The sequence below is a fragment of the Zingiber officinale genome, chromosome 8B, assembly GCF_018446385.1.
Source record: "Zingiber officinale cultivar Zhangliang chromosome 8B, Zo_v1.1, whole genome shotgun sequence".
Taxonomy (NCBI): domain Eukaryota; kingdom Viridiplantae; phylum Streptophyta; class Magnoliopsida; order Zingiberales; family Zingiberaceae; genus Zingiber; species Zingiber officinale.
Window position 1 is genome coordinate 78539169 of NC_056001.1, and position 18842 is coordinate 78558010.

The 18842-nt window shown below is 43.4% G+C and overlaps 1 protein-coding gene across 1 annotated transcript; it reads right to left on the reverse strand.

Moving 5' to 3' along the window:
• Positions 1-4279: 4279 nt before the first annotated feature.
• Positions 4280-17232, reverse strand: LOC122013986 (the record flags this gene model as incomplete). Its single annotated transcript, XM_042570189.1, has 2 exons — positions 17017-17232; positions 4280-4738 (listed from the first exon to the last, which is right to left on the reverse strand). Coding segments are annotated over exons 1-2 (675 nt in total), but the record flags the coding sequence as incomplete, so codon positions are not given.
• Between the last annotated feature and the right edge of the window lie 1610 nt (positions 17233-18842).

The following is an 18842-nucleotide window of genomic DNA, read 5'->3' on the forward strand; positions in this document are numbered from 1 at the left end:
TTTGAGTGCAACCACGTGAGTAGAGTGGTGAGGTCCTTCTAACATTTCTTTTGTACTTTTCCTTGTCATTTTCTTTTTGTTGCAAGCATGAGTGGGGAAAGATCACCTCATTCCCCTAGGCGAGATCTTAATAGGCTTCAAATGAAGGAACTTACTCAACAATTTGAGAGAATGCTTCAAAGATAACTTGAAAAATTACACGAAAGGATGGACCAACTTGAAGGAGAAAAAGTTTCCAACCATAGGGGCAATTCTAATCATGAAGACTCTTGTCAAAGTGACCCATTCTATGATCCACCAAGAGAAAGAAGGAGGCATGAAGGGGGACGAAAACGTGAAAGAGACCATAGACGAGAAGATGATCTAGGAGGTGTGAAAGTCCAGATACCTTCCGTCCAAGCGAGGAATGCCCCCGAAACATATCTTGAGTGGGAGATGAAAATAGAGCAAATCTTTTCATGCCACAATTACAATGATACAAGGAAAGTAAAGGTGGTTGCCCTTGAGTTTACTGATTATGCCTTAATTTGGTGGGATCAATTGCAAAAGGAGAGAAGAAGGTATGGAGAGCATCCTATCAACACTTGGGATGAAATGAAGACTTTGATGAGAAGGAGATTTGTGCCTTCCCACTACCACAGGGAATTGCACAACAAATTGCAAAGACTCACCCAAGGGAGTAGGAGTGTGGATGATTACTACAAGGAGATGGAGGTGGCTTAGATTAGGGCCAACATTGTGGAGGATAGGGAAGCTACCATGGCTCGGTTTCTCCATGGCCTAAACCGAGATATTAGAGACATTGTGGAGTTACAACATTATGTGGAGCTTGACGAGTTAGTGCATCAAGCAATGAAAATAGAGCAACAATTAAAGAGAAAGGGCGTTATGAAGAAATCATCTTCTCCAAACTACTCTTCAAGTTGGAAGGACAAGCCAAAGAAGGAGGGTTCTTCTTCAAATTCTAAGGAGGCAGCAAGCACTAATAAAGCTATTCCTACTACCTTTTCTTCCACTTCTAAGAGTAGGGATATCAAGTGTTTTAGGTGTTTGGGAAAAGGTCATATTGCATCCGATGCCCGAATAAGAAGACTATGGTGGTGAGGAATAATGGGAGTATCTCTAGTGAAGAAATTTCTTCTCATTCCTCTTCCTCAAGCATTGAGGAAAATGATGGAGCAGCCTATGCGCAAGATGGAGATCTCTTGGTGGTTAGGAGATTATTGGGAAGCCAAGCCAAGGAGCATGAGGAGGACCAAAGATAAAATTTTTTTTCATACCCGCTGCCTTATTCAAGGTAAAACATGCTCTATGATCATTGATGGTGGAAGTTGTACCAATGTGCCAAGCACTAGGTTGGTCACCAAACTCAACCTTAAGACTACACCGCATGTAAGACCATATAAACTCCAATGGCTAAGTAATAGTGGTGAATTGGTAGTGAACCTGTCACGCCCCCAGAAGAGTCCCTGTCCGAGAAAAATTTCGGCAGCATCTCCCCTGTACGACGGACAATCAAAAATTTTCTACAAGCACTAAATACTCAGCCACATGCGGCTGGAATCATAACAATAATAAAAATTCAATCACCACGTAGTTTATATATATATTCAGCCTCTGGCTGACACAACCACGCAGTAATAATATTCTGACTCAAAAACCACCCTACTCAACTACACTCGTAAAGCTCAAAACCGACGAACTCACCTCTTCTGCCATCCAGGCAGGCATGTAGTAGAATAAAAACCAAATCCAAATCCATCGATATAATAAAATCTATAACATGTCCATAAGCAAATAAATCCAGAACATAACAAGTTCAAATAGTCTAAAACAGAAAGAAACCAAAGAAAAACCAAACATATCCTGGAGGTCTGCAGGACCAGCACTATGTGCAGTGAGGACTAGCGACTGGAACTCCCTCCTGACAGCATCAACCTGAAAATATCAACAATGGAGGCGGGGTGAGTCCAACACTCAGCAGGTACAGTTGATATGCAAAGTAAAGAAACAACACCTAGCACTAATCATGCGTACAGTCTCCTGATAAGAAAGATAAAAATGCATCTGAAGTAAACAGGAGAATGCTGTACTAACCAGGTCCTGAGTATAAGGTCAAACAGTCCGAGTGGTATAGGAATCCTGTATGCATGTCAAACATAGGTATCCAAACAATATGCAGCAAATAAATGCAGCAACCACAAACACAAGCAATAAATGCATCATGCATATGATGCCAATGATGCGTCCTGGTCACCCCTGACGCCAGTCGATCATCTCATACAAAAGTGAGGCCGAGTGGGTAGGGCTGTGACAACCGTGCACTCTGTCGTCACTACTCCTGATGAGTGACCGAGTGGACGGGATGCTGTCGGAGTACACCTATCCTCCTACCCCAAATCATAGATGGGGGAGCGCAATGCTCTCAACTCCCGGTACTCAAAGACGGGGAGGAATCCCTGCCGGATAACACGTTGTGTCACACTACCCATGAGCGGACCAACGGTGCCTAACAGAGTCCCTGCTGCAACACACTCAGCCTGAACCGACCACTAACCCATGAGTGGTGGTGTGTGCAGATCCATGTAACTGGCGATGTGCTCAACAATAATGGAGCGGACTATTGCACAGCATGCAATCATGCAAATGGTGCATGGCACTAACCACAAGAATATCCTGACCTAATCCACATATATATAAAAATGCATCAAAGGTCAACGAATCCAAAACAATCCAAAGGTATACAGAAGGTATAAAACCTAGGTCCTGAACATGGTCAAGCATGGCATATCACTACCCCTATAAGGATGTATAAACAGGTAAAAATATACCTGAGATGCAAAACCAATCAATCAATCAAGCATGTAAGATTTGGGTAGTGATTAACCGAAAACAGATAAGAAACACAATTAATGCAACATGTTAATTTAATTACTAAGCATATCAAATGACATAAGTCAAAAGTACCCGCCTCCAATAGAAATGTCCAATTCTGACTCCGAGATACTCGTCTCGCGTCAAGATCCTGTATTACCAATTGCATAAATTTTTATTTAGCTATATTCTCATAAATAGCTAAATAACTCTCTAACCCTAAATTAGGGCAAATCTCTGATCAACACATAAACCCAAATTCATTCATACATCATGAATCAAAATTACTACTCCTTACCTCAATCAACTATTGTAGATGTCGAAATAAAACCAGCTACTGGAAACAAGGATGAGTTGCTTGATCAAGAACACCACAAACAACAACCTTTCAGCCACTGCCCAACAACTCAATTGATCCAAGGTTGGATAAAAATTAAAGATTACAAATCCAAACAACAATCTAACCTTACCTCTTCCTCACAGTCCCTCTTTTGATGATCCTCTGCCAAGATCGTTGCTACTGGCAACCAGGTGAATCGCTGGACCAAAGCACACCACAAGCAAACCGGATCAAAAAAATAAAAATCCTTGCACCTACTAAATTTCCAACCAAACAAAACCTCACCGTGGACTTGATCAATGGCAAAGAGCACTAGGGCACAAGGTGGCCGTCGGCTCTAGGGTTCGGGTGCCGGCACAGAGGAGTCAGGATCAACGTACGCAGTGGGGAGGAGCGGCTGTCGCTGCACTGTTTCGTGCGGGAAGGAAGAACTCGGCCGGCGGCAGCGTCGGGTACGCACGGCTAGGGCACTGGCGGCCGGTGCTAGGGCTGCAAAAGGTGGTCGGCGTCGGCAGAGGAGAAGAATTGGTCAGCTTGGTGCGTCACCGGCGGCTAGGGCACCGAGACAGAGAAGAGGTGAGGAGTTTGGCTCGGGCAGGCGGTCGGGCGGCGGTGCTAGGGCTCCGGCAATGAACCGGCCGCCGGCGTTCGGGAAGAAGAAACCGCCGGCCGGCGGTTAGGGCAAGGGAAGAAAGCTTTGGGCGCGTGTGGTTTCGGCGAGGAAGAGAGAACGGTGGAAGGAAAAGAAAAATAAAGAAAATAAAGAAAAGGAAATGTAAATATAAATATTTCCTCACATAAACGGGGTAGCCTAAACAGGCTTTTCCGGGCCCCGTTTTTATCCCCGTTAACTCGTCCGTACGAGCTCCGAAAAATTCCCGAAAAATTTCTAAAAATTCCGGAAAATTCCCTTATTAATATTCGCCTATTTTTCGGTATTTTACATTCTCCCCCACTAACAAAAATTTGGTCCCCAAATTTCGTTTCTACCATCAGCAAGTACTAACAACAGATATAAAGTATAAATGCTGAACGGTAAATAAATCACATACCTCAAGTGAAAAGATGGGGATATCGAGCTCGGATCGTATCCTCGAGCTCCCAAGTAGCCTCCTCGTCTGAATGATGTTGCCATCCGACTTTAACCAGCCGGATAGTCTTGTTCCGCAACTGACGCTCTTTCCGGTCGAGAATCCGTACCGGAACCTCCTCATAGGTAATGTCAGGCTGAACTGGAACTGGAATATCTGCCAGCACATGTGTCGGATCAGGCACGTATCTCCTCAGCATGGATACGTGAAATACATCGTGAACGCCTGACAGGGACGGTGGTAGTGCCAGTCGGTAAGCTACTGCTCCGATCCTCTCCAAGATCTCGAAAGGACCAATGTACCGCGGAGCCAGCTTACCTCTGAGGCCAAATCTCTTCACCCCTTTCGTGGGTGAAACTCGCAGAAATACATGGTCGCCAACAGAGAACTCTAGTGGTCTGCGTCTCCGATCAGCATAACTCTTCTGGCGATCCTGCGCCTCTGACATCCTCCGTCTGATAGTACGGACCAACTCTGCATCCTGCTGAACTCTATGAGGTCCCAACAACTGAGCCTCTCCAACCTCATCCGAAAGGACGGGTGTCCGACAAGGTCTACCATACAACGCCTCAAACGGTGCCATTTGGATAGCCGAATGGAAGCTGTTGTTGTAGGCAAACTCTACTAACGGCAGATGATCCTCCCAACTGCCTCCGAAATCCATAACACATGACCTCAGCAGGTCCTCTAAAGTCTGAATGGTCCGCTCTGACTGTCCATCTGTCTGTGGATGGAAAGCTATACTGAAACGGAGCTGTGTGCCCAAGGCCTGCTGCAGACTCTACCAGAAATGAGACGTGAACCGTGGATCTCTATCCGAAATGATACTCAATGGAACACCATGTAGTCTGATAATCTCTCGGCAATACAGATCTGCCAATCGATCCAGGGAATCAGTCCTCCGAATCGCTAAGAAGTGCGCTGATTTGGTTAATCGATCAACGATTACCCAAATCGCGTCATGGCCTCGTCGTGTCCTCGGCAACCCTACCACAAAGTCCATGGTAATGTGATCCCACTTCCACTCAGGAATAGGAATCCGCTGAAGTAATCCTGTAGGTCTCTGGTGTTCAGCCTTCACCTGCTGACAGACAAGACATCTAGCTACGAAATCCGCGATGTCCTTCTTCATACCGTTCCACCAATAGGAACGTCTCAAGTCTCGATACATACGGGTTCCGCCTGGATGGATCGCAAATCGAGAACGGTGTGCCTCCTGAAGTATCTCTTGTAAGACCGGATGAGACTGAGGTACACATAATCTGCCTCGGAAGAATATAATACCCTCCTCGTCTCGTGTAAACTCGGTCTGCTGCCCGGAAGCTATCTGACTGCTAATGAACTGCAAATGTTGATCACCAGCCTGGGCCTCTCGGATCCTCGTCCTGATCGACGACTGAGCAACCATGGTAACAAGAATACCCTGCTCTGTCGGTCCCTGCTCCTCAAGTTCTAACTCCGAGAAACTCTGAATCAAGTCCGTGACTGAAGTCCGGTGACAAGCCAAAGTCCCTCTGGACTTCTTGCTGAGAGCATCTGCAACCACATTAGCTTTCCCCGGGTGGTAGCTAATGGTACAATCGTAGTCCTTCAGGAACTCCATCCATCTCCTCTGTCGGAGATTAAGCTCCTTCTGAGTGAAAATGTATTTGAGACTCTTATGATCAGTGAGAATCTCAAATGTGATACCGTATAAATGATGACGCCAAAGCTTCAAAGCAAAGATGATGGCAGCTAACTCCAAGTCATGAACTGGGTAGTTCTTCTCATGCTCCTTCAGCTGACGAGAAGCATAAGAGACTACTCTGCCGTGCTGCATCAGAACAGCGCCCAAACCCTGTAGAGACGCGTCGGTGTAAAGTACAAATCCATCCTCTCCAAAAGGTAAAACCAAAACTGGAGCCGACACTAATCTCCGCTTCAGCTCCTGAAAGTTGGTCTCGCAATCCTCAGACCATATGAACTTCACGCCTTTGCTGGTAAGACGTGTCAGCGGCATAGCAATACACGAGAATCCCTCGACAAAACGTCGGTAATATCCGGCCAATCCCAGATCTCCTGACCGACTTCGGCTGCTCCCAACCGGTGACACCTCGATCTTCGAGGATCAACTGAAATACCCCTGCTAGAAACCACGTGTCCCGAAACCCAACTGAGCCAGAATGCACACTTGCTGAACTTCGCGTACAGCTGATGTCGTCGAAGAATCTCCAAGACTGTGCGAAGATGCTGTGCATGCTCCTCCTCTGAACGAGAGTAGACCAATATGTCATCAATGAAAACGATAACAAACTGATCCAGATACTCCAGAAAAATGTGGTTCATCAAGTCCATAAACACCGCTGGAGCATTGGTAAGCTCAAATGGCATTACCAAAAACTCATAATGACCGTATCTGGTACGGAATGCTGTCTTCTGGATATCAGAATCTCTGACTCTCAACTGATGATATCCGGATCGCAGATCAATCTTAGAATACACTGATGTACCCCTGAGCTGATCAAACAAATCCTCGATCCGCGGTAATGGATATTTATTTCTGATGGTAACTGCATTCAGCTGCCTGTAGTCAATACATAACCTCATGGTACCATCCTTTTTCTTGACAAACAGAACTGGAGAACCCCATGGTGAAACACTAGGGCGAATAAATCCCCTGTCTAAAAGCTCCTGGAGTTGAACCTTCAGCTCGTTCAACTCTTTTGGTGCCATACGATACGGAGCTTTCGATGTCGGCGCGGTTCCCGGAATCAGCTCAATAGCGAACTCCACTGGCCTTCTGGGAGGCAACCCTGGCAGCTCCTCTGGAAATACATCTGGGTATTCCCGAACAATAGGAACGTCGGAGAGCTGCGAACTACTACTGTCCTCAGTACTGATCAACGATAACAGAAAACCATGACAACCGTGAGACAGCAGCTTCTGCGCCTGAATCGCTGAAATAATCGAGATGCCGTCGTCTCTGATGCCAGTGAAACTCCACGAGGGTTGGTTCGGAGGCCGGAAGGTGACCACCCTCGTCTGGCAATCAACGGTAGCATGATATATTGACAGCCAATCCATGCCAAGTATGACATCAAACTCGACCATCTCCAATACTAAAAGATCTACCGTAAGTATCATGTTGCCAAAGTCTAACGGGCAGCCTCTGATCTCCTGGGTGACGTCTAAAGTATCACCGGACGGTAGGGAGACAGTCAATCGCCGCAACCTAACAGTAGGTAATCTACCAATCTCCCGCATAAAAGTACGGGATATAAAAGAGTGCGAACTACCAGTATCAATCAAAATATCAGCAGTAAATGCATAAATGGAAATCGTACCGCGGAAAATGGATCCGTCGGCCCGCTGAGCATCCTCTCTGGTAATCGCATGAACACGACCAGTCTCTGGCGGAGGAGGAGGTGGTAACACTGCCAGCGGCTGCTGCGGCTGGGCAGAAGCCTGCCACTGAGGCGCTGCTGGACTATGTGCCAGATAAGACTGAGAGGATGGTGACTGATACTGTGCAGCTGGCTGGGACTGAGTCTGATACTGCCCCTGAGTCGGATAATAAGGTCCTGGAGCAAAACTCTGGGGTGCTACAGAAGCACTGGAGTACTCCTGTCCAAGCATGCCAAATGCTGCTGCGGAGGAAGCTGCTCCCTGCTGACGCTGTGAAGATTGGGCTTTCTGCCCTCCTCGATATGCCCCTGACTGACTAGACTGTCCCCTCTGACCTGACCCTCCGGAAGCCGTGTGCTGAGCCTTCAGCTGACAATCTCGGCTCTGGTGCCCCGGCAGTTTGCAATAAAAGCAAACTGACTGTCCCAGAGAGCAAGCTGGGGTGAGGTGATCTCTGGATCCACATATGAAACAATGAGTATCACCGGAAGGTGGTTGCCGGTTCTGCTGAGAAAACCGGGAACGTCCTGAAGAAGACCGCCCTGATTTCTGAGGCCTACGAGACGCTTGTGTCTGCTGGACCTGCCCTGACCTGACCGTCTGTGACTACTCTAAGGCTGTCCCGTCGCTTGTGTCTGCTGGACCTGCCCTGATGTCTGACCCGTATGCTTTCTTTTCCTATCCGGATATGCTGTCTGCCGAGCTAACTCTATCATCAAAGCTCGATTCAATGCATCAGAGTAAGATGTAATCCCTAATCCGGCAAGCTGTACATGCAGATAACCATCCAATCCCTGTATAAACTGCATCATGCGAGTTCTGTCCTCCGCAACTAACTCTGGACAAAACTGTGCCAACCGGAGGAATTCAGTATTATACTCGGTCACTGAGCGATTATTCTGCCTCAGACTCATAAAATCCTGTCGGCGAGCCATCTGATAGGACAGTGGAAAGAAACGGCTCTCAAAAGCCTCTCTGAACCTGGTCCATGTGACGTTGCGCTCACCAATAATAGAACGCTGAGTAATCCACCAGGCATTTGCTTCATCCCGTAAATGATAGGCAGCCAGCTCTGCTTTCTCCCACTCGGAGCAAGCCATATAGAAGAATGTCTGCTCCATAGTCTCTATCCACGACAAAGCCATACTCGGATCGAGATCCCCGCGGAAAAGAGTGAAACGAGTCTTCATCGACTCGGCCAGTGCTGGAATCCTAGCTCGTGCAGCGACAATATCAGTGAGCTGTGTCGGGACGGCTGCAGGAACTGGCGGAAACACTGGAGCTGATACTACAGGTGGTACCGCGGAATAAATCGGAGGAGGAACTCCCGATGCTGCTGTATATACCGGAGCATAAGCCGTCGGTGGTACTGCCTGGGGAACAAAAGTGGTGGCAACTAGAGGTACGGTAGAAAAAGGTACCGGATATGGTGCAGCTGCTGCTACTATAGGCACTGGGGGTACAGGTGCCACTGGTATAGGATACACAGTAGATCCAAGTGGTGGTGGCACTGAATACGCCGTAGGCTGTGCTGGAGCAGATGTCGGGTACACCAATGGTACTCCTGATGGTATTGTAAATAGGGTAGGCGTGGATACCGTCGGTGTGGTCAAAGTAGGTATCTCTATAGGAGCTATCGGGATTTGAGAGCCCGATGCTCCCGCTGCATCCTGAGTCTGTCCCTGACTGACAGGCTCACTAACAGTGGGCATCTCTGGCATATCCAGAGATCCCGTGGTCCTCGCACGTGGTCGTCCAGCACCACGTCTCGCAGCAATACGAGTAGATCGTCTCATATCTGTTAAATTAAATTACAGATATCAATACAATATAACCAACATAAAATAACAACATACCTATTTGCTGTCTGGAGATGTTCCGTCGCTGTCCAGTCCCCAAATTTGACCTCAAAATTCCGAACGTACATATCGCCGGAAATCCAAATAAATCCGAAACGGAAATCCGAAACACAACCATATCGAAAATCCGATAATGCCCAGTTTGACTCGCAAACCTGGCTAACCCAAATATCCAGAATACCAACAAGAGGTATCCGATAAATCTCCAGAACACCAAAAGCAGGTATCATAACCCGCTCTGATACCAAATAAATTGGTATCAGATAAATCTCAAAAATCCAAAATATGAAACAAAAGATCGTAAAACTTGGCTCTGATACCACTAAATTGTCACGCCCCCAGAAGAGTCCCTGTCCGAGAAAATTTCGGCAGCATCTCCCCTGTACGACGGACAATCAAAAATTTTCTACAAGCACTAAATACTCAGCCACATGCGGCTGGAATCATAACAATAATAAAAATTCAATCACCATGCAGTTTATATATATATTCAGCCTCTGGCTGACACAACCACGCAGTAATAATATTCTGACTCAAAAACCACCCTACTCAACTACACTCGTAAAGCTCAAAACCGACGAACTCACCTCTTCTGCCATCCAGGCAGGCATGTAGTAGAATAAAAACCAAATCCAAATCCATCGATATAATAAAATCTATAACATGTCCATAAGCAAATAAATCCAGAACATAACAAGTTCAAATAGTCTAAAACAGAAAGAAACCAAAGAAAAACCAAACATATCCTGGAGGTCTGCAGGACCAGCACTATATGCAGTGAGGACTAGCGACTGGAACTCCCTCCTGACAGCATCAACCTGAAAATATCAACAATGGAGGCGGGGTGAGTCCAACACTCAGCAGGTACAGTTGATATGCAAAGTAAAGAAACAACACCTAGCACTAATCATGCGTACAGTCTCCTGATAAGAAAGATAAAAATGCATCTGAAGTAAACAGGAGAATGCTGTACTAACCAGGTCCTGAGTATAAGGTCAAACAGTCCGAGTGGTATAGGAATCCTGTATGCATGTCAAACATAGGTATCCAAACAATATGCAGCAAATAAATGCAGCAACCACAAACACAAGCAATAAATGCATCATGCATATGATGCCAATGATGCGTCCTGGTCACCCCTGACGCCAGTCGATCATCTCATACAAAAGTGAGGCCGAGTGGGTAGGGCTGTGACAACCGTGCACTCTGTCGTCACTACTCCTGATGAGTGACCGAGTGGACGGGATGCTGTCGGAGTACACCTATCCTCCTACCCCAAATCATAGATGGGGGAGCGCAATGCTCTCAACTCCCGGTACTCAAAGACGGGGAGGAATCCCTGCCGGATAACACGTTGTGTCACACTACCCATGAGCGGACCAACGGTGCCTAACAGAGTCCCTGCTGCAACACACTCAGCCTGAATCGACCACTAACCCATGAGTGGTGGTGTGTGCAGATCTATGTAACTGGCGATGTGCTCAACAATAATGGAGCGGACTATCGCACAGCATGCAATCATGCAAATGGTGCATGGCACTAACCACAAGAATATCCTGACCTAATCCACATATATATAAAAATGCATCAAAGGTCAACGAATCCAAAACAATCCAAAGGTATACAGAAGGTATAAAACCTAGGTCCTGAACAAGGTCAAGCATGACATATCACTACCCCTATAAGCATGTATAGACAGGTAAAATATACCCGAGATGCAAAACCAATCAATCAATCAAGCATGTAAGATTTGGGTAGTGATTAACCGAAACAGATAAGAAACACAATTAATGCAACATGTTAATTTAATTACTAAGCATATCAAATGACATAAGTCAAAAGTACCCGCCTCCAATAGAAATGTCCAATTCTGACTCCGAGATACTCGTCTCGCGTCAAGATCCTGTATTACCAATTGCATATATTTTTATTTAGCTACATTCTCATAAATAGCTAAATAACTCTCTAACCCTAAATTAGGGCAAATCTCTGATCAACACATAAACCCAAATTCATTCATACATCATGAATCAAAATTACTACTCCTTACCTCAATCAACTATTGTAGATGTCGAAATAAAACCAGCTACTGGAAACAAGGATGAGTTGCTTGATCAAGAACACCACAAACAACAACCTTTCAGCCACTGCCCAACAACTCAATTGATCCAAGGTTGGATAAAAATTAAAGATTACAAATCCAAACAACAATCTAACCTTACCTCTTCCTCACAGTCCCTCTTTTGATGATCCTCTGCCAAGATCGTTGCTACTGGCAACCAGGTGAATCGCTGGACCAAAGCACACCACAAGCAAACCGGATCAAAAAAATAAAAATCCTTGCACCTACTAAATTTCCAACCAAACAAAACCTCACCGTGGACTTGATCAATGGCAAAGAGCACTAGGGCACAAGGTGGCCGTCGGCTCTAGGGTTCGGGTGCCGGCACAGAGGAGTCGGGATCAACGTACGCAGCGGGGAGGAGCGGCTGTCGCTGCACTGTTTCGTGCGGGAAGGAAGAACTCGGCCGGCGGCAGCGTCGGGTACGCACGGCTAGGGCACTGGCGGCCGGTGCTAGGGCTGCAAAAGGTGGTCGGCGTCGGTAGAGGAGAAGAATTGGTCGGCTTGGTGCGTCGCCGGCGGCTAGGGCACCGAGACAGAGAAGAGGTGAGGAGTTTGGCTCGGGTAGGCGGTCGGGCGGCGGTGCTAGGGCTCCGGCAATGAACCGGCCGCCGGCGTTCGGGAAGAAGAAACCGCCGGCCGGCGGTTAGGGCAAGGGAAGAAAGCTTCGGGCGCGTGTGGTTTCGGCGAGGAAGAGAGAACGGCGGAAGGAAAAGAAAAATAAAGAAAATAAAGAAAAGGAAATGTAAATATAAACATTTCCTCACATAAACGGGGTAGCCTAAACAGGCTTTTCCGGGCCCCGTTTTTATCCCCGTTAACTCGTCCGTACGAGCTCCGAAAAATTCCCGAAAAATTTCTAAAAATTCCGGAAAATTCCCTTATTAATATTCGCCCATTTTCCGGTATTTTACAGAACCAGCAAGTGTTGATTAATTTCTCCATTGGCAAATATGAAGATCAAGTTCTATGTGATATTGTGCCTATGGAGGCATACCACATTCTTCTTGGAAGACCTTGGCAGTTTGATAGGCGAGCTCACCATGATGGATTCTCCAACAAGTTCTCTTTTGTCCACAATTCTCGCAAAGTGACACTTGTATCATTATCACCTAGAGAGGTTTGTGAGGATCAAAGAAAAATGAGAGAGAAAAGAGAAAAAGAAGAGCGAGAGCTTAAGAAAAAGAAAGAGTGTGTGAAAAAGAAAATACTTGATTTTGAGGACAAAATTTAAAAGAAAAGAGAGAATGAGGAAAAGAAAGAGAAAAAATAGAAAATTTGTTTACAAGAGGAAGTGAGGTGAAGAAAGCTTATTTGACAAGGCAGCATATATTTCCTCTTTTGTGCAAGGAAACTTTCTTGGAATCTAATATAACTTCTTGCCTAGTGATGTTGTTGTTATTTTATAGGATTTTGAGGATGTGTTTCCCAAGGAAGTACCTCACGGTTTGCCACCAATGCCCTGGATTAAACACCAAATAGACCTTATTCCGTGCGCCTCTCTGCCCAATAGGCCAGCTTATAGGAGCAACCCTCAAGAAACAAAGGAGATACAAAATCAAGTGGAGAAGTTATTGCAAAAAGGATGGGTTAGAGAAAGTTTAAGTCCTTGTGTTGTACCCGTAATTTTAGTGCCTAAAAAGGATGGATCATAGAGGGTGTGCACTGACTGTAGAGCAATCAACAGCATCACAATTCGGTATAGACATCCTATCCTTAGACTAGATGATTTGCTTGATGAATTGCATGGTGCTTGCTTCTTTTCTAAAATTGATTTGAAAAGTGGGTACCATCAAATTAGGATAATGGAAGGGGATGAATGGAAAACAGCTTTCAAAACCAAATATGGATTGTATGAATGGTTGGTAATGCTTTTTGGGTTAACTAATGTACCAAGCACTTTTATGAGGCTTATGAACCATGTCTTACGAGAATTTCTTGGAAAATTTGTGGTAGTATACTTTGATGATATTTTGGTATATTCTAAGAGTTTTGTTGAGCATATTGCACATCTCCAATCTGTATTGCATGTCCTTAGAAAGGAAAAACTATATGCTAACTTGGAAAAGTGCTCTTTTTGCACTAATCATGTGGTTTTTCTTGGTTTTGTCATAAGTTCTAAAGGAGTGCAGGTTGATGAAGGGAAAGTTAAGGCCATTAGAGATTGGCCAACTCCTAAAACTGTGAGTGAGGTTAGGAGCTTCCATGGGTTGGCAAGTTTCTATAGGAGGTTTGTGAAGGACTTCAGCACAGTGGCAACACCCCTAAATGAAATTGTTAAGAAAAACATGGGTTTTAGATGGGGAGAGAATCAAGAAAATGTATTTCAAACACTTAAGGATAAACTCACACATGCACCCATTCTTGCTTTACCTGATTTTTCCAAATCATTTGAAATTGAATGTGATGCATCTCATGTGGGTATTGGGGCTATTTTACTTCAAGATGGTCATCTTGCATATTTTAGTGAGAAATTAAGTGGCGCCACTCTCAACTATTCCACTTATGATATAGAATTGAATGCACTTGTTAGAGCATTGCAATCATGGCAGCATTATCTTTTGCCTAAAGAATTTGTCATTCATAGTGATCATGAATCTTTGAAGTATTTGAAAGGGCAAGGGAAGCTCAAAAGAAAGGCATGCCAAATGGGTCAAATTTCTTGAACAATTTCCTTATGTGATTAAGCATAAGCAAGGAAAGGTAAATGTTGTAGCAGATGGACTTTCAAGAAGGTATAACTTGTTAGCTATACTTGAAACTAAATTGCTTGGATTTGAACATATTAAGGAATTGTATGTACATGATAATGAGTTTTCCCAATTATATGTTGCATGTGAAAAGAAATCACAAAATGGGTTTGTTAGACATCCCAACTACTTGTTTAAGAATAACAGACTTTGTGTTCCTAGAGGATCCATGCATAAATTGCTAGTTAGGGAAGCACATGAGGGGGGTTTAATGGGACACTTTGGGGTTCAAAAGACCTTAGAAATGCTGCTTGAATATTTTCATTGGCCACACATGAAACATGATGTACATAAATTTTGTGCACGGTGCATTGTGTGTAGAAAAGCAGAATCTAAGACATTACCTCGTGGACTTTACACGCCTTTGCCTATTCCTAATTTTCCTTGGGATGACTTGTCTATGGATTTTGTTTTAGGGCTACCACATACTCAAAAAGATAAGGACTCCATTTTTGTGGTACTTGATGGATTATCCAAGATGGCACACTTCATACCTTGCCACAAAGTGGATGATGCAACTCATGTGGCAGATTTGTTTTTCAAAGAGGTGGTAAGATTTCATGGCATGCCTAGGAGCATTGTTTCAGATCGTGACACCAAATTTTTAAGCCATTTTTGGAGGACCTTATGGACCAAGCTGGGAACAATGCTTCTTTTCTCCACCACATGCCACCCACAAACTGACGGCCAGACTGAGGTGATAAATAGGACACTTTCTACTCTTCTTAGAGCAATTATTAAGAACAACATTAAGTCTTGGGAAGAATGTTTACCTCATGTTGAATTTGCTTATAATAGGCGGGTGATCCATTCAAGTACTCAATTTTCTCCTTTTAAGATTGTTTATGGGTTCAATCCACTAACACCTCTTTATTTGCTTCCTTTACCTAACACTTCTTCTTTAGTTCACAAGGATGACAAAACAAAGGCAGAATATGTGAAGAAGCTTCATGAGCACTTAAAGCTCAAATTGAGAAGAAAATGGAGCAATATGCAAATCGAGCCAATAAAGGGAGAAAAAGAGTTGTCCTTGAACCCGGTGATTGGGTGTGGGTTCATATGAAGAAGGAATGGTTTCCTACCCAAAGGAAATCAAAGCTTCAACCAAGTGGAGATGGACCATTCCAAGTGTTGGAAATAATTAATAACAATGCTTTAAAAATTGATTTGCCCGGTGAGTATGGTGTTAGTGCAACATTTAATGTGGCATATTTGAGTCCTTTTGATGTAGGTGATGAAGAACTAAATTCGAGGACGAATTCACCTAAAGAAGGCACCAAGAAGGGGCATTGAAGGGAATTGGGGGACCCATGACAAGGTCCAAGACTAAGAGAATGAAGCAAGCTTTGGAAGGCTTAATAATGAGGCTCAAGGAAAAGGAGGGTCAAAGCACAATGGAGGCAACAACTAAATGGATCACATTCCTTCAATTTGAAAGTGAAATTGAACTAACGTGAGGACCATTTTCGTATGCATTTTTTTTGGGGGGGGGGGGGATTCTAAAGTTATTTTTGATGTCATTTGTGGGGTTTTAATGCATTTTTGGAGAGTTCCTAAGCTAGTATTAAAATACCATGCATGCATGGTTACATTAAGCTAGTATTAGGGATTATTAGTTGCATTAGTAGATAATAAATACCATACATGAAAGCATGATATTTATTGCATAATTAGTGCATAGTGGATCTTAGGGGATGTTAAATAGGAGAACTATTGTATGACAAATCATGTGAATTTGAATGAAAATTTGAGTTTCTCTTTCGTGAGAGCTTCCTTCTAGTTCTTAGGCAAAGAACTAATTCTGATCTTATCAAGGCAACTTGTACCGATCAAACCCCATGCCTTATCACTCACCTTCTCATCTTGTTTGAGTGTGGCGTCAATACCGTTCCCCAAGCTGAATTTCAAGGCGATCCATTTACAAGGTTCTTTATCAAATAGCATCACACTATTCCACTTATGATATTTTCATATTGATAGCTCCAAGAGGACAAGCATCCTTCTTGTGTTATGAAGCTCTGCATACTTCACAAGATATGGAAATCACATTCATAGGGCGTGCATTCATATTCTCAAATTGCTTTGAGAGAGAATCAAGATTTACCGTAATTAAGTCAAGGGCATCCAAGTTGTATTTTTCTAGTATTTTGATTACTCCTGCCTGAACTTCTTTCTGAGGCCCACTAGTGATGATTCAATGCCACACTTTCAACAGCATCCTCCACTTCATCAAGGCTCTTGTTTATTAATGCACCCCCGACAACAGAATCCAAGGAAACCTTCATGTGATAAATAATCTCGTTATAAAAAGTGTGAATCATGAGCTACTTTTCCAATCCATGATGCGTGCAGTCTCTTCCCATTCCTTTAAACCTATCCAAGCTTTGTAAAGAGATTCAGAGTCTGTTTGCCTAAATCTTACAATGAAATTTTGAAGGTGTGTTGTTTTACTTGGTGGAAAGAATTTGTCCAAAAAGACTTACTCACACTGGGCCCAGGAAGTGATAATATTTGGAGGAAAAGAATTTAGCCAAGTCTTAGCTCTGTCCCTCAAAGAAAACCCAAATAATAATAGTCTGATGGCTTCAGGAGGAACTCCATTGATGTGCATCATGCTACATAAGTCATTGAAGTTATCAAGATGATGATTTGGATCATCCATCGGACCACCACCATACTGGTGTTGTTGAACCATAGAAATAAAAGATGGCTTCAATTCAAATTGATTGGCCTCAACTGTAGGTACGGAGATACTGAATCTTGGCCCTCTTGTATAAGACACTGCATAATCCTTCAAATGTTTATTCGCCATAGCTCTTTGTTCTTACTCTTGTTGGTTCTTTTGTAGATTTAATCTTAGATGAAACGTCCAATCGATCTCAAGATCAACGGGTAAAAGATCTGCAGTGTTTCTTCGCATACACAAACACACTAATAAGAGGCAAACTAAATTTTGTTGTTTTTAAATTTTTAAGAAAGCAAATTACAGAATTAAAATTGCAAGAATTAAAAGTGTAGTAAAGAAATGATAATGAATAAAGAATAAGAAATTAAAGAATTAAAGAATTAAAGAACTAAAGAACTGAAGTAATTGTCTAGACAAACTTTAATGTAAACTAACTAGATTTAAAACACTCAATCCCTGATAACGACGCAAAAAATTTAATGTTGTGATTGCAAGCATACAGTTGTTGTCAAATAATAAAATTTATAAAAGTTGATCCCACGAGGATTGATGTTTAAATTCTAGTTGGTTCTACACTTCAAATTTAACTAGGTAAAATCGATAATGGGTTGTTATGAGGTTTTCAACTAAAATGTGAAAATAAAATAAGAAATAGTTGAGGAAATCCTTAATTCAGAAAATGTTCTAGGCCGAAGGTTTCATTGTAATGGTGGATGTTGTGCTATGAATTGGCCCAGTCCTAGTTCTCTGCTTGTATGTTTACGAGATAGCCTAAACATTTACCAAATTCCACCTCACGATGGTGTATCAAAGTACTTCCCCTACCAGTAATCAAGTATGCCATCACATGACATCCACCTATAAATGAGCATTTATGAGGGACGTGACAATCGAAACATTTTGTGGCAAAAAAATACCTTTTCACATGTCCTCGGTGTTGGATCGTGAAGTTTCGATAGAGGGGGTGAGGTGAATATCAATTGTAAAATTCGTTCGAGTATATGTTAGTTAGAGCCCTAGAGCCAATCATTTGATGATTGTTGTATGGACTCATTGTATCATATTCTTATATATAAAGACATTTGGTTTTTTGGTTATTATGCTTACTTGTATTGGTGCCAAATAAACTAAATATAATAGCATCCTTGAGTAGAAGGTTCTTACCTATATCAATTGATTGGTTGAATCGATAGTGAGATGATATAGGGAACACTACTCTTAATCATTCCTAGTCGAGTATTAACATTCAGGGACAATGTTAATGCAATAAGACTAGCATGTAGGTCAACTTGATGACATGATCTCACAAGTGATAGATATAGAGATATCAAGTTAACACATGGGTATGCATTGGAGAATGTATACTGAATGACCCGCCATGAGAAAGTATCATGGATCGTTATATGAGTGTCATATACTTTCTCATGTGGCTATTAGTATGACTACTAGTCTTTGGACCTGAAGTCACCATGGATCCCTACATAAGGAGTTACGTACTTTGACTTCATCAAACGTCACCCGTAACTGGGTTGACTATAAAGGCGATTACTGGGTATGTAACAAATTATGCGGGAGTGTGTGAGAGATGTAGATGGGATCTATCTCTGCTATATGACGGGAGTGACATCGATATTCTTGAAAGAGTGAGACCACTAAGTGCATGGCCATGCCCAAATGAGTCAATATGAGATGTTGAGCTCATTTGATTGAGTTAGTCTACTTGGAGTTCAAGATTT